The 17,417-nt window shown below is 40.6% G+C and overlaps 1 protein-coding gene across 2 annotated transcripts in view; it reads right to left on the bottom strand.

Moving 5' to 3' along the window:
- Positions 1-17,417, bottom strand: part of plb1 (phospholipase B1) — a 169,196-nt gene that overhangs the window by 86,648 nt on the left and 65,131 nt on the right. For both annotated transcript variants that reach the window (XM_043687220.2, XM_043687221.2), the window contains exons 26-31: positions 16,295-16,376; positions 14,638-14,742; positions 13,499-13,594; positions 6,754-6,825; positions 3,388-3,504; positions 642-702 (exon numbers count right to left, since the gene is read on the bottom strand). In XM_043687220.2, coding sequence (XP_043543155.2) covers positions 642-702; positions 3,388-3,504; positions 6,754-6,825; positions 13,499-13,594; positions 14,638-14,742; positions 16,295-16,376 — 533 coding nt within the window. The remainder of the gene's footprint in view (positions 1-641; positions 703-3,387; positions 3,505-6,753; positions 6,826-13,498; positions 13,595-14,637; positions 14,743-16,294; positions 16,377-17,417) is intronic.

Here is a 17,417-nt window from a genome sequence, read left to right as displayed (position 1 = left end):
GCTGAATGGCCTACTTCTGTGCTGTGCATATCTATGTCTACGAGATGACCATGAGCACGTTTTATTATGCTTCAAAAAGGATGTGAGGGTCTTTGATTAGGTGCACAAGAGATTCTTCAGCATGAGGTTGTTCCAAGAATGGAAGATTTTACTTACAATGTTAGATCGGAAAAGGTGGGACTGTTTTCCTTGGAGCACAGGACACTGAGGGAAGATTTGATAGAAGTGTACAAGATTATGACAGGTTTGGTTAATGATCTGGAACCCACTGTTTAGGAGGGTGTTCAAAGTGGAAACATTCAATGATCCTGAAAAAAAATTGGATGGGCATTGAAAGGAATTAAGCTTACAAGGTTATGTGGATTGAACAGAAGAGTAGGGTTGACTGAATGGACTAAATGGGCCAAATGGCCTCTTTCTATGTCATTAATGACTCTGACTCGCTGGCTCACTCACAGGATATTACTTCATTTGGTGTATTGAATGATCAGTGATCCTTGGATATTGAACTCTAGTCTTCAGACAATGAGGTTGTTGGTGGCAGGTCGACCCTCTAAGCTTAGTAATCATGTATGTTTTTGGGAGATAATAATGGAAAGAGGGACAAAGCAGCAAACTTACTTTAAATAATCTATACTTACCCGAATTGGGAATAACGTCTGATGGAGCTCTGTCCTTACAAAGTAACTGGCTTCCGAAGATCTGTAAGTAATCACAGACTTCAAATTCAACCCATTCATCTCTAGTTATGTTTAAGTTCCCTCAACTTGCTACAGCTTGGCTGGAGTTTCCTCAAAGCAATTTCTGCTGAAATTGTGATGGAATTAACAGTGGCTGGATCCCCTCCAAGCCACTCAGAATGCTCAACCAATTCTCAGAAGGCTGAAACAAAACTCAGCAGGTTCTCCATCCTTGTTAGCCTATTACCCACAACAACATAGGCAAGATATTCCAGTCTGTCTGATTCCCTCAGACCTTCTGACTTCCTCTCTGACCCTCTCTCACCATGAACACCCTACCTGCTGAGCCAACCTGACAGTCTATGCCAACCAAAACCCCAACCTCACCAAACTGCCACCCTACTTACCTGCTATACTGCCTATTACCACCCACCACTCTACCAGATGCCAACCCAACTCCCTTATTTACTTAGCTAACCCACCATACCCCCTCATCTCACTCATCCAACCCAGTTACATGTGTATATGTTCACCCACCTATTCACAGGCACTCATTTGTTCACCTACACTCAGTCACTAACACAGAGAGAAGCTATTTAAATGTTCCAATCTTTTCAGTGTGCTAGTGAATGAAATTCCCATAGCAATTACTACCATAAAAAGAGTAGTGTAGTTGAATTCCCCAATGATCCAGCACTATGAAGGAGAACTCTAATTTCAAGTACACTTCATGTACTTCATGAAAGAGCTTCAAAGGGAAGACCAGCCAGAGGTGTGGAGCTTTATTAAGGTTGTTAACAGTTGTTCCAGGAGTACAAACTGACAGTGATTGCTACGTTAGGATGTTTCAGGCCAATTCATTCTTATCTTGTTCAATAACAATTTTTGTGAATTTGTCAAATGCATTTTTGACACCACATTGGCTGGTTGGTCTTTACACACTCTGCTTGTTACATCCCCAAATAACTCTAATGATTTTGTCAAACACCTTCTGACTTCCACAAAACACAGTTGACTCTGCCTGCTTGTATTATGACTTGCTAAATATTCTGCTGCTACCTTTTTAATAGTGGATCCTGGCACTTTCCCAATGATAGGTGGGAACTAGTCTACAGATTCCTATTTCTGTCTCCTCCCTTTTTTGCATAGAGGCATTATATCCACAGTATTCCACATTGGAATGTTCCCAGAACCCAGGTAATTTTGTATTATTATAACCAATACATCCACTATCTCTGTAACCAATTAAGATTTTCGGATGCATGTCATCCTGGGAACTTGTCAGTCTTTAATGCTGTTAGTTTTCTGAATACTGTTTCTCTCATGAAGGTGATTGTTTTATCCTTTTAGCCTCTTGATTTTCTACTATTCTTTGGTGCCTTTTACATCATTCAACAGATACAAAATTGTCTGTTCAAAACCCCTGCTATTTCTTTGTTTGTCATTATGAATTTCCCAATTCCACATGTTTAGGAACCAATGACCACTTTAACTACTCTTTCTCTTTTTATATACTTGCAGAAGTCTGTTTTTATATTTCTTGCTACTTCTTTTTCTCAGACTCTAATTTCTTCCTTTTTTTAGTTTTTCACCAACTACATTGAAAAGATAAGTTACCATTAAAAAGGTTCAGGTTATGCTGTGTCTCAACCTTTGCCCATTGGCTTAACCAGGAGAAACTCATGTTCTCTGATCTTTGGAACAGTGTGGAGCTATGTTACTGAGTTACACAGTGGTGTAGTAGACATAACCTATGAGTGACAGAAATAATTGAGGAAATGTCATGATCAAGGAAATCAAAGAAGTGCCATACGTCTGGGAAAGTTACAGCATCTCCGAGGAAACTTTAGGGTCTAGATGGAAGTCTTTCCAGTGGAATTGGATTGAGGAAATTGAATTGGATTGGATCTAACCTGAACCATTATCTCACTGATACTCAAGTTTCTCCATTGACATGACATTGTATCCTAACTTGTACAGTAACTCATTCAGTACTACTGGAAGCTTCAAGAAGAATTTGATCCCACCTTCACTCTCATCCAATGATGATCTGTACCAACTGAACCAACAAACACTTTCTGTAGAAGTCTGCTGGTGAAAGAATAAAGTCAGGAACTATGAGTCCGAATGCCTCCAACATTCCTATCTGGACCTGAAACATTAACTCTGCTTTTTCTCCACAGATGCTGCCAAACCTGCAGAGTTTCTCCAGTGATTTCTGTTTTTTTTTGTTTCAGATCTCCAGCATTCACAGTTCTTTATTTTATAATAAAATTGAGTAAAGATCAACTTCCAAACTATTCCTGCACCAACTGGCTGTAAGAGGTTGAACGATGGGGATAGTCTGTTCCATCCCGAGTATGTGCAGGTTGAAACACCAAGGCCAAGAGCAAGGAATGGGTTTTTTGAGCAATTTCCAAACAAGAATCTGAAATTCTATCACTGGACAGCTCCAGGTTTTGAAGGATACCAATTAACAAGTTAACAGAAAGAAAATCATTGCAGTGTATAGGTCCATATTGAATGGTGGTGTATGGTGGACAATAGTGAAGCATAACCCCACTCTACACCTTCCCACTATTTCCTCCCCAATTTTCATTTCATTAATCCATCACCAACTCTGCTTGGAATAGGTTGGGAGATGATTAGGTTTAATCCTCAAAGACCCATTTTCTTGAAACAATTTTTGGCTGTATTTATCACGAACCTCTTGCGATGGAACAATTGTGGTTTCAGTGGTCTCAGGGGCCACTGTCGTCAGCTGCCCAGGATTATTTGGATAAGTAAAATTACTGTTTCTGTATGTCCTCAAGTAAGGCTGCTCCTGGAATTAGCATAAGATGAAAACAAAAAGTATTGATTAGTTAAGTTAAATGTCGAATGGTTATTATTTCCTACTTAAGGATTTAAAAAAAAATTCTTCATTCCTGCGATGCAGGTGTCACTGGCTAGACCAACATTCATTTCTAATTACCCAGAGGGCAGTCCTCCATTTTGCTGTGGGTCTGGAGTCACATGTAGCACAGACCAGGTAAGGGTGGCAGATTTCCTGCCCTAAAGGATAACAGATGAGTTTCTATGATAATCAACAGTAGTTACCATTAGTCATGCTTTTCTCGTTCTGGAATTTTAATTTATTAATTCAAATTTCATTATCTGTCAAGGTGAATTGGTACCCATGTCCCCAGAGCATTATCCGAAGATCCTTGTTGGCCAGTCAAGTGAAATTTTCAATCTGTCACCATCTACATTCATTGGTTGAAATGAGTGATCTTCTATCCCGTCAGCTCTCTTTGCTCACCAGCCCAACTAAGTGATGATCGGAAATGAGAACATCCCATACTCCATTTGTAGTTAGAAATTTGATCACATTGAGTGTTCTCTCTATCTTCCTCCATTCACCACTGGGTGGCCTTTGTACATCCTATCAATGTTAATTTCTTTAATCCATCATTCATTTTTTGACATCCACTATACTCCCATTTGCCATTCTGTTATGAAGAAATGATACAAATACTAATTTGGAATATTATTAGTTGGATCTACACAGCTTCTCCTCATCTACTCTGTCAAGGTCCCTAAGGTTCTTCCATGTTTTGATAAAATCTCCTCTCATTTTCCTAAACTCTATGAGTATAGGCCCAACTCACTCAGCCTCGCCTCTTGAGAAAATCCTTTCATATCCAGGATCAACTTTGTGAACGTTCCTTATGTTTCTGTGAAGTATCTAGGTTTGTTTTCTATGGTGACTCTTTACTTGCAATATCCAAGTACCACAAACACTTGACATTACAGATCACACGCTCATCAAGCAAGCATCTCATTCAACATCCCATAGTGGTTGCAGATTTCTCAGTCAATGAAAGCATTGAGAAGTTGTTACTGCTTATGAAATCCTATGAATATAATCCTATAATCTTAAACAGAATATGCACATTAATATTCACTGCATTACTCACTATGTTGCTTCTACTCTATATCTTCATTAAATTTATCCTTTGATATTTAGTTTGCAATTCACAGATCTTGCTGTCTATATAATTGCATTTTTGTTTTTCTTTTTCTTATGTTTTGTATGTAATGTTCATTGTTGGGACAAAATCCTGTATTCTCACTTACACCATTATTAAACCATTGCCAAGACAAGTGGAAGCCACAGCCCTGTCTGCGTCAACGGTGCTGAGGTAGACATGGTCGAGAGCATCAAGTTGTTGGGAGTGATGAACCACCAACAATCTGTGCTGGCCCACCCATGTCAATGTGATGGTCAGAAAAGAACACAATGTCTCCACTTCCTCAGGAGGCTCAGGAAATTTGGTATGTGCACAAGGACTTTTATCAACTTTTATAGATGCACCACAGAAAGCATCCTGTCTAGATGCATCACAGTGTGTTATGGAAATTGGTCTTCCCAAGACCGCAAGAAAACTACAAAGAGTGGTGAAAGTTAATCATACAAACCAGCCTTCCATCTATACTGACTCTATCTATACATCCCCTGCCTCAGGAAAATAATCAACAGAACAAAAGACCCTCCCACTCCAGTTATACTTTCTTCCACCCCCTTCCATTGGGTAGAAAATATAAAAGTTTGAATACACAGATGAACAGATTCAAGAACGGCTTCTTCCGTGCTATTATTAGACTTTCGAATGGGCCTCTCAAATGGTAATTCTGATCTCTTTCTCTCTCTCCGTACCTTACCTGCAGCTGTAACAATGTATTCTACACTCTGTTCTTCTACTCTGGTGCACTTTGCATGGTATGATCTGCCTGTACAGCACGCAAAACAGCACTTTTCACTGTATCTCATAAGATATCAAAGGATAAATTTAATGAAGATATAGAATGGAAGCAACATTGTGAATTATGCAGTGAAATATTAATATACATCTTCTGTTTAAGATTATAGGATTATATTCATAGGATTTCATAAGCAGTAACAACTTCTTAATACTTTTATTGACTGAGAAATCTGCAACCACTATGGGATATTGAATGAGACGCTTGCTTGATAGCAATAAATCAATCAATCAATCAATCAAAACTGTAAATTGGTTGAATGGTTATAGAGCATAAGCCTGACACTGCGATTGTGCTCTTTTCTCTTGAGTTAGATACTGAGCCACCAGACAACTGTCAAGGTTCTTGACTGTCAAGGGGATAAAGGATTACAGGGACAAAATAGGAGAATGGGGTTGAGAAACTTATCAGCCATGACTGAATGGCAGAGCAGACTCAATGGGCAGAATGGCCTAATTTCTGCTCCTATGTCTTATGGTCTTGTAACCTTTAAAAACTAACTGAGTGTGATAGGCCCCATTCAGCTGGCTGGGCTCTGAAATATTTGGAGATATTGAACTCATGGTGCCTAAGGGTCTGAACTGAACTGTAATGAAAAAAAGATTTCTGGATTGACTAGAAGAGAAAATAGAATATAGAATCCCTAAGTGTGGAAACAGGCCCTTTGGCCCAACAAGTTCAAACCGGCCCTCTGAAGAGTAAACCACCCAGACCCATTCCCCTACTGCTCTCCATTTACCCAGACGAATACACCAAAACTACCCATCCCTGAACACTATGGGCAATTTTAGCACAGCCAATTCACCTAACCCTGCACATCCTTGGATTGTGGGAGGAAACCAGAGCACCCAGAGGAAACCCACACAGACACAGAGAGAATGTGCAAACTCCACACAGACAGTCGCCCAAGGTGGGAGTTAAACCCAGGTCTCTGGCACTGTGAAGCAACAGTGCTAACCACTGCGCCACGGTGCCGCCTTTAGGTTTTTCTTTTCTGATTTGTTGAAATGTTGACATATTTATTATGTTAAAAATGTATTTCTTGGAGTAAATTTGCAGGAAGTTACTGTCCAGCACCCTGGCAGCCTGAAACATCATGTAGTGCGCCACAGTTCAACACTGCCGTTCAATTTTACAATAGTTTATGGTTAGAACCAGAAGTGAAAGCACAGAATATGACAACCCGGGGAAAGCATGGGAATAAATACCAGTCAGCTTGCCATTGAAGTGTAAGCAAACTAAATTATAGATTAAGTCGTACAAAACGTACCTTTGAAGGACAGCTGATGTTGATGTGACCATCAAACGTTTGATTGGCATTCTTTTCACCAAGAGGCTCCAACTGAATGAAGACAAAACCATCACAAAGATCCAAAATTTATTCTCCTCATCCTGTTTTGTTTTGGAACTGAATCTGACTATTATTTTTCTTTTTATTATCATGGATCTCTCATGTCTCAATCAAATTAGGACCCTGTTGAACCCTATCATCGATCTTCTGTGTTTTTCCTGTCTTCCTCAGCTTTCACTCATTTCTATTTTCCTATCATTCTGACAAAAGGTCATTGATTGAAGGGTTAACACCACAACACCAGGAAGGTCATAAGAAAAACTATTGGCATTGATTTATGTCATTGCTGTAATGCTTTAATCCTGCTAACCTTATTTATCATGTTGTATCAGTTTTGCGAATACAATATACATAAATGTATTATTGTGGAAATCTGCAGTGAAGCTTTCTTACTGCCAAGAGTGCAGGTATTAAATAAGTGAATTATTTGAAATATTCATGTATATATAATTGATTGGACATTTATGCACAGCCTGAAAATTTTAAAAAGAACACTTCCCAAATCAGAGGACAAAGCAGCTGAAATGTTATTTTTAGAAAGAACACAAGCTACATGATTAGAGATGCCTAGACTGTGACACTTTCAAGAGAGACCACGTAGTCCAGTCATTAGGTGTGATAAAGCTATTGGATTTGAATGCAATCAGAGAGATATCTTGTCTGGAGTAACAGCTTTTGGAGTCTTCATCTATTTTCTCTGAAACTTGCTGTGATCAAAATTCCAGAGCTGTAAATCCTCTAGAATATCTCATCATAACAAGTGGAGGGGAATTACAGGGGATGTCTTCATTGCTGCAACCTAAGGGTTCTCCAGGGAGAATCCAGAATCTACCTCCACTGTCTCGAGATAAAAATAATTCAACCAGCCATACCTGATTTAGGAAGAAATCCCAGTGCTAACAGCTTGTCAGCAAAATAACTTCAGCTAGAAACCAATATTTGGACAATATAGGAATAATTATTTTTATTAATTTAATTGTTACTTGCCAAAGTAATTTTCAGATAAAACTCTTCAGAGTTTTTATAATATTTTTCCAGACTTAGGATTGTGTGACTGTGTTAGATTTTAAGATGGGTAGTTAGAGAAGAACAAAGAACAAAGAAAATTTACAGCCCAGGAACAGGCCCTTCGGCCCTTCAAGCCTGAGCCGATCCAAATATAATGTCTAAACCTGTCGGTCAATTCCTAAGCATTTGTAACCCTCTGCTCCCCACCTACTCATGCATCTGTCCAGAAGCATCTTAAATGAATCTACCGTGCCTGCCTCTATCACCTCTGCTGGCAATGTGTTCCAGACACCCATCACCCTCTGTGTGAAGTACTTAAACTTTCCATCTTTCACCTTGAAAGCATGACCTCTGGTTATTGAATCCTTCACCCTGGGAAAAAGCTTGTCTCTATCCCCCCTGTCTATACCCTTCACGATTTTGTAAACCTCAATCAGGTCCCCCTCAATCTCCTTTTTTCGAGTCAAAATAAGCCTAACCTACTCAACCTCTCTTCATAGCTAGCACCTTCCAAATCAGGCAACATCCACGTAAACCTTCTCTGCACCGTCTCCAAAGCGTCCACATCCTTTTGGTAATGTGGCGACCAGAACTGTACACAATATTCTAAATGCGGTCGAACAAATCTCTTGTACAATTGTAACATGACTTGCCAGCTCTTATACGCAATACCCCATCCAATGAAGGCAAGCCTACTATATGCCTTCTTGACCACTCTATTCACCTGTGCAGCAACCTTCAGGGTATAATGGACCTGCACTCCTAGATCTCTCTGCCCATCAACTTTTCCCAAGGCTCTTCCATTCATTGTATAATTCGCTCTAGAATTAAACGTGCCTAAATGCATCACCTCACATTTGTCTGGATTGAAAGCCATCTGCCACTTTTCCACCCAACTCTCCAGTCTATCTATATCCTCCTGTATTCTTTGACAGTCCCTTATACTTTCTGCTACTCCACCAATCTTTGTGTCATCTGCAAACTTGCAGATCATACCAACAGTGCCCTCTTCTAGATCATTTATGTATATTACAAACAACAGTGGCCCCAATACTGACTCCTGTGGAACACCACTGGTCACCTTTCTCCATTTCAAGAAACTCCCTTCAACTACTACTCTCTGTCTCCTGTTGCTCAACCAGTTCTTTATCCACCTAGCTAGAACACCCTGCACACCATGTGACTTCACTTTCACCATTAGTCTACAATGGGGAACCTTATCAAAGGTCTTACTAAAGTCCATGTATATGATATCAACAGCCCTTCCTTCGTCTAACAACTTGGTCACTTCCTCGAAGAACTCTATTAAGTTGGTAAGGCACGATCTCCCCCGCACAAAACCATGTTGCCTATCACTGAGAAGCTCATTCTTTTCTAAATATAAATAGATCCTATCTCTTAGTACCCTCTCCAGCAACTTCCCCACCACCGACGTCAGGCTCACTGGTCTGTAGTTACCCGGAATATCCCTACTACCCTTCTTTTACAGAGGGACAACATAAGCTACCTTCCAGTTCTCCGGCACCTCACTTGTATTTAAAGATGCCACAAAGATATCTGTCAGGGCCCCAGCTATTTCCTCTCTCACCTCCCTCAGCAAACTGGGACCGATTCCATCCGGTCCTGGGGATTTGTCCACCTTAATAACCTCTAGCCTACCCAACACATCTTCCCTACTTATGCCAAAGTGATCCAGACTAATCAAACTTCTATCTCTAATCTCAAGATTCATCATGTTCCTCTCCTCAGTGAACACTGATGCAAATTAATCATTCAGAATCTCACCCATTCTCTCAGGTTCGGCACACTGCCTTCCTTTATTATCTTTTAGTGGACCAATCCTTTCTCTAGTTACCTGCTTGCTTCTTATATAAGAATAAAATTTAGATTACTTACAGTGTGGAAACAGGCCCTTCGGCCCAACAAGTCCACACCGCCCCGCCGAAGCGCAACCCACCCATACCCCTACATTTACCCCTTACCTAACACTACGGGCAATTTAGCATGGCCAATTCACCTGACCTGCACATCTTTGTGATTGTGGGAGGAAACCGGAGCACCCGGAGGAAACCCACGCAGACACGGGGAGAATGTGCAAACTCCACACAGTCGGTCGCCTGAGGCGGGAATTGAACCCGGGTCTCTGGCGCTGTGAGGCAGCAGTGCTAACCACTGTGCCACCGTGCCGCCCACAAAATGTTTTGGGATTTTCCTTAATTCTACTTGTTAAAGCTATTTCATGACCCCTTTTCGCCCGCTTGATTCCTTGTTTAAGACTTGTCCTACTCTTCAGATATTCCTCCAGGGCCTGTTCTGTTCTTAGCTGCCTAGACCTTATGTACACTTCCCTTTTCCTCTTGGCTAGTTGTACAATTTCTCCTGTCATCCATAGTTCACGAAACTTGCCCTTCCTATCCTTTGCCTTCAACAGGACATAGTGGAGAAAGTGACGACTGCAGATGCTGTAGATCAGAGCTGATAATGTGTTGCTGGAAAAGCGCAGCAGGTCAGGCAGCATCCAAGGAGCAGGAGAATCGACGTTTCGGGCATGAGCCCTTCTTCAGGAAAGCCATTCCTGAAGAAGGGCTCATGCCCGAAACGTCGATTCTCCTGCTCCTTGGATGCTGCCTGACCTGCTGCGCTTTTCCAGCAACACATTATCAGCTCTTCAACGGGACATGCCTATCCTTCACTACCATTCATACAGTGTAAACCTTCTTTGCATCTTAACTTGAGCAAATTTGTTTTCAATAAATTAGTCATTTATTACTTAAGGACCTGGGTGATGTATTTGAAACATTGAGCTATATGTCGTTTAATAATTGGCTACATCACCTCCCTTTTTAAATTTATCCTTCTTTGACCAACAGAGGACTGGGACAAAGAAAGCAATCAGGTCAAGTCACAACTCAACTTTTAAAATTTATTTCCAAATTCCTTCATGGCCTCACCTTTCTCTATGTCTGTAATCTCCTCTATCTCTATAGCACTCTTTATCTCTGAAATCTACTCCAGGTTTACAATCCTTCCCATCTCTGTAATCTCCTCCAGTCCCTACAACCCTCCCTATTTCTGTAATCTCCTCCAGCCTCTACAACCCTCCCTATCTCTGTAATCTCCTTCAACCCTACACCCCTCCCTGTCTCTGTAACCTCCTCCAGACCTACACCCTCTCTCTTTCTTTTCTCCTACTGTAAGTTCTTTACACTATCCTAGCTGTGGACTCATGAGTATCCCTCATGTTTTTTAATCACTCCACTGTTGGAAACAATGCCTTCAGCTACCTAGGCCCAAAACTCTAGAATTCCTTATCTAAAACATCACCTCACTAACATTCTCTAACCTTTTAAAATATGTCTTCAAATCTATCTCCTTGACTAAGATTTTTGCCTGCTGTTTCATTCACTCATGGTGTGGTTTTGCACCAAAAAACACTTCTGTTAGCTATGGTCAAGGCAAATTGATGTTGTTGCACACCCAACTTTGAGTCAGAAGTTATAATTGCTCCAGGACAGTGAGCTAGGCTGAACCATCTATAGCTGCTCTACCTGCCCTCTGTTATAAGATCAAAAATAGTGGGTGGCAAGGTGGTTAGCACTGCTGCCTCACAGTGCCAGAGACCCGGGTTCAATTCCCGCCTCTGGCAACTGACTGTGTGGAGTTTGCACATTTTCCCCGTGTCTGCGTGGGTTTGCTCCGGGCGCTCCGGTTTCCTCCCACAGTCCAAAAATGTGCAGGTTAGGTAAATTGCCTATAGTGTTAGGTGAAGGGGTAAATGTAGGGGAATGGGTCTGGGTGGATTGCTCTTCAGAGGGTCGGTGTGGACTTGTTGGGCCGAAGGGCCTGTTTCCACACTGTAAGTAACCTAATCAAAAATAGGGATGTTCACTTATGATTATACAATGCTCAGCATCACTTGCAACTCTTCAGAGACTGATACAGAATCATTCACAAATGGGATGTGGATGTCTCTGGCTAGGCCAATGTTTATTGCCCATTCCTAATTGCCCAGAAGGGAGTTAAGAGTCAATCTACATTGCTGTGGGTCTGGAATCACATGTGGACTAGACTAAGAATGACAGATTTTCTTCCCTAAAGGTCTTTCATGTGCTATAGGGGTTTTTCTGACAATCAACAGTTTGATGGTGATCATTAGACCTTTAATTCCAGATTACCTATTGAATTCAAATTCCACCATCTGCCATGGCAGGATTTGAATCTAGGTCCCGAACATTAATTGAGTTTGTGGAATAATAGTCTAGTGACAGTACTGCTGGACCATTGCCTCCACTTCACGTTATGTTTAATATTATTGTCCAAGGGAGTGTGAAGATACAAAAACAAACCACAATTTGGTGTTGTCTTTAACATGGTATCACATAGAAGGTTATTGAAGAAGAATTAGAGAGATTACAAGCAACACAGAAGAAGGAGAAACATAGAGCAGCAGTTAAAGATAGTTTAGCAGAGTATTTGATGGCAGTATCTTCAGAAATTTGTACTGGGGTCATTTCTGCCCATTCAATACAATGATTTAAGTTTAAATGAAGTGGTGTCCAAATTACAACAGGAGGCATAATAACTAATCGAGAATGCAAAAGAAAGTTGCAAGATTTGATTATTTGGTTGAATGGACAAAAAAGTCAGTAAGCATGAGGTGGCTCATTTTGGTAAAAAATTCTCCTTTAAGTGGGGAAAGTTGTGTGGAAATGGGGAGAGAAAAACCTTTGGTGGTTCCATTCACAATACATGAGAAATAGTACCTAATGTGGACTAGGTATAAAAACTGATAAAATCCTGAGCTTTAGTCAAAGATTCGGAATGTAAAAATGTAAAATTCCAGATGTGCTGGTGACATCTGAGTAAAATCACTGTTGGAGTACTGTGTGTTGTTTGGGCCTTCATACTGTCAGAAGGATGCTTCTAGGTCATTGCTGAAGCAAAAGATGCAAAATTTCATGTGACTAGCTGGCATTGATGTGTTAGATCCCTATGTTAGTTGTGCGACTGCCTGTCATTTGTAAATGTTAGTATTTGTCTTCAAATAAAGTGCTCTGTATTATCGCTCATCAGCTATGTGTATGGTGAAGCACCTGCTTGAATAAAGCAATTACACAAGTAGAGACAGCCGACAAGGGTTCTCTTCCACTGACTGCAGCTCCCCATTTAAAAAGGAAACTGCCTTTAAGTAGTGCAGTCTAGCTGTACTCCTGGACATCAGCGAATGCTGCTTAGCTCTCATATAACTGGCCAATGTTATCATTTCAGGTTAATGAGGAGACTTCGCCAAGTTTGTGTGCTCCCTGTCAAAATGGGGGTGTTCAGATTTTAAATAAAACCTGCATCCAAAACCAGGCTCTAATTTTTAGCACATATTTTTAAGCCAAATAGCCTGTCATAATCTGTCTGTGTTTCCAATTTTGGAATCAGATTGACACAATAAAAGAATCTTTTACCTTTCTCTCCATCCTCCCGAAAAGGGTGAACCTTACGTTGTTTCGCAATGCCTAGAATTTAGCAATTAGCATTCTCCTACACTATGACCAATCTCTGGTTCTGTGTCCTGGTTTCAGGTCAGAAAGGGATTCAGATACCAACTGAACAAGCACATCCTCAACAAAAGGTAAACTGAAACATTAATGATCAAATACTTTACCAAGTTGTTCCATAAACCCCGAGCTGCCTGTGAATGACCCTTCAAACTGAAGTGAAAGCAATCTGGTGAAAAATAAGTTCTGTCGGGCAGGCCGTTCTAGGGAAAGAGAAATAGAGGAGATATTAGTGAAAGGTTATACCTCATTCGTCATTCGTGTGCACCATATCTGAAATGACAGGGGCAGCGGCCTCATTTGGCCTAGTGATCAGAGCTCCCATTCCTAACAGAAGTTGGATGAATGGACCCATTGATTGAGATGCTAGAAGTGAATGTTTCGTTTCAAGGCAATGTAAGCTGATTCTCTCGAAATATATTGCAATACACCCGAAGTACACTTAGAGGGATCTGGCATTTTGATCAAAATAAGCCACACATGCCAACTTTTGATGGCACCTGCTATATCTTCACCAACCTCACACTGGCATAATCAACTGTATTCCCAGTGCCAGGGTGAGCAGAGATTCAGATGTAGGGCCATGTTTTCTGGTGACCAAAAGCTCAACATGTTATGGAGTGACATGTTAGGGTCTTAACCATTTCTCATATAGCACCATCTCTACATTAGCAGTCATCAAACAGTGGGAGAGCTGCTGAGTTGCAAACTCAATGCCTGAACATTTCTTTCATCATTTTCGTCTGTCAGTTATTTACCCCCAACCCCACACCCACCAAACCTTCAGATTTAACCAGGGCAATTCACTTGAACAATTCACTTCCCTGCACCCCATTTTTCCACAGTCCAGAAATGTGCATAAAACCTTTGTCCATAATTAACCCTCTTAGCTGCCAGATGGGCAATATTACATTTATATAAATGCAGCCAGCTGCCTCTGCATGTCTGCTTAGAATGGGTAGCTAGCTGGTTGCATTTCACTGAGGTTCAGTTATTAACATGGACCAGGCCTCCCATTGTTCAGATGGTCAACCATAAAAGAGTTAAAAATGCCTTCTAAGAGTTGGATTCCAGAGTAGGCTAACAGTCATTGAGGCCATTTAGATCAATAGACTAGCTCCTCAACCGTTTATGATGTCCATAGAGCTAAAGAAAAGGCAGAAATGTTAAGCAACATTGCATCAACTTAACCCATCCAGTCACCAGAAATAAACAAGCTGTTAGCTCCATATTTTCCTTCAATTACCTTGTCTCGTGGTATTTTAATATTCTCTAGAAATGGCTGGATAACCACAGTGAAGTCTTCCCTGGTGTCATATCTTCCAGACTCAACCAACTTATGAGTTCTTTCCTGGAAGAGGAGAGTGGTTAATTTGAATTAGTGCAAGTATTTCACAATTTGGCCAAAAGACACTGAATATTTCTGATAAATGTTCATTGGTGACCTCTGCATATTCAAGGGACCTAAAACCAGAATAAAAGGGCCCAAGAATGTAATGCTGGGATTAAAAGCTGTGCAGTTTGGGCACAGGACTTACAATTGCTAAATTGATATACGTTGTCCCATTATATGAATGCAAACTCTAAACCAAGGTGATGACTGTCAGGAGTGGTATGTTTTAGATAAAGTGTATATGAGGCCTCATTAGTTCTCTCATATGGATGTTAAAGATCCTTTGATCCTATAGAAATCAGGCGGAAAACTCTACTTATTAGAATCATAACTGGCACAACAAACAATGTTGTCAGTCATCTCAGCTCAAGGATATCTCTGCAGAAGTTCCTCAGGGTAGTGTCCAAGATCTAACTATTTTCAGCTGCTTCATCCATGACCTTCCCTCCATCATAAAGCCAAAGGTGGGAATGTTCGTTGATAACTGCACAATATCCAGCTCCATTTTGACTCGTCACAGGGAGTGAATGTAACAAGATCTGTACAATATCCAGGCTTGGGCTGTCAAGTAACATTCATGACACACAAGTGCCAAGCAATGACTACCTCCAACAGTAGACAATCCTTGAAAGTCAATGGTATTGCCATCATTGAACCTCCAACTAGCAACATCCTGAGGATTACTATTGACTGGAAACTGAACTGGACTAGCTACATAAATATTGTGGCCACAAGAGCAGGTCAGAGGCTAGGAATCTTTGATCAAGTAATTCACCTCCTGACTCCCCACTTTCTTCAAGAGTGTAATAGAATACTCCCTACTTGCCTAGATGGGTGCAGTTCCAACAACACACAGGAAGCTTGACACCATTCAGGACAAAGCAGTCCACTTGCTTGGCACTACACCCATTCCCTTTACCACTGACACACAGTAGCAGCAGTGTGTGTTATCTACAAGAAGTTTTGCAGAAATTCATCATGGCTCCTTAGACAGGACTTTTCAAACACATGTTCACTTCCATCTAGAAGGACAAGGATACAGATACATGGGTTCACCTGCAAGTTCCCCGCCAAGCTACTTGCTATTCTGACGTAGAAATATGTTGCCGTCTCTTCATTGTCACTGGGTCAAAATCCAAGACCACCCTCCTTAACGGCATTGTTGGTCTACGCACAGCAGACAGCTCAAGAAGGCAGCTCACTAGCATGTTCCCACGGGAAATTAGGCATGAGCATCAAAAGCTGGGCCAGGCAGCAATGCCCATATTCCATGAATGAATAAAAATAAACATTTAGAAAAAAGCAGAGGGGGTTATTAACTGATCAATATTTATCTGTCAAACAACATCATTATAATGGCTTATTTGATCACATTACATTATTATTTCTTGGAGCTTGCTGTGCATAAACTGGTTGATAAATGTGACACTTCTTTGACCATAAAGTGCTTTGCAGTATCCTGAGGGTCTGAAAGTTATTGCATAAATTTAAGTCTAACTTTGTCACATACCTGATATTTACGATTCAAGGCTTGGAGTTTTTCCAACTGTATTGAATTATCTTGTGGATTAATGACACACTCACAGAGCACCCTGTGGGGAAGTGAATTGGAGGCACTGATTATATGAGCAAATTACTATAGAAAATAGCACCTCAAGTCTGTTACACCATGCTTTGAGATCTTGGCTGACAAGTTGAAACAAGACTTTCCTGTTTTTAAACTCTAATGTCCTAGGAACAAAAGCCAAAATTCCATTTGCCTTCTCAATTACTTGCTGAACCTGCATTCTTGCCTTCTGTATTTCATGCACAAGAAAATCCAGATCCCACTGTACTGCACTTTCTTGGAATCCCTCTCATTTTTAATAAGAGGCTTCTTTTTGATTCTTTTTATAAAAGTGCCTGACTTCACACTTTGCTACCTTAAAGTCCGTGTGCTGAATTTTTGTCAACTCATTCAGTCCATCAATATCCCCTTGAAGATTCCTCCTGTTCTCATTAAAACATTATCTTCCCACCTATTTTCAATATCATCAGCAAATATTATTACATTACACACTGCCCCCTCCTCTAAATTATTGATATGGATAGTAAATAATAAAGGCCCTAGGACTGATTCTTTTGGTACTTCACTAGTTACATTTTCCCAACCTGAAAAAGACCCTTTAATCTCAATTTTCCGTCTTCTGTGTGTCAACTAATCTTCAATCTATGCTAAAACATTCTCCTAATACCATGCGCTCCTATTTTGTGCAGCACCCTTTTACATGACACCTAATTAAATGCTTTCTGATAATCTAAATACACGCCGTCTACTGGTTCCCATTTATCATCTCTGCTTCTATGTCCAGAAAGAACTTCAAATTTGTGAAACATGATTTCCCTTTCACAAGACCATGTTGACTCTGTTTCTTGTATTAATTGTTTCTAAATTGTTTCTATTTCTTCCTTAACACATTTTCCTAATGACAGAAGCCAGGCGAACTGGTTAATCGCACACCAATTATTGATTAGTATCATCTAACTTGGAGCTGCCACAAAGCTATCTCAACTCACTGGATAGGAGCCATGTGTGAGTCATAACTAAAGAGAACCTACTTCCACTGCCAAGTAATGACAGGATTTAAAATAAG

This window comes from Chiloscyllium plagiosum, unplaced genomic scaffold (assembly GCF_037043375.1).
Source record: "Chiloscyllium plagiosum isolate Xiang-an unplaced genomic scaffold, Cpla_swu_hap1 HiC_scaffold_3, whole genome shotgun sequence".
Lineage (NCBI taxonomy): Eukaryota > Metazoa > Chordata > Chondrichthyes > Orectolobiformes > Hemiscylliidae > Chiloscyllium > Chiloscyllium plagiosum.
The sequence above is the reverse complement of the archived record's forward strand: the minus strand, read 5'-3'. Positions and strand labels throughout refer to the sequence as shown.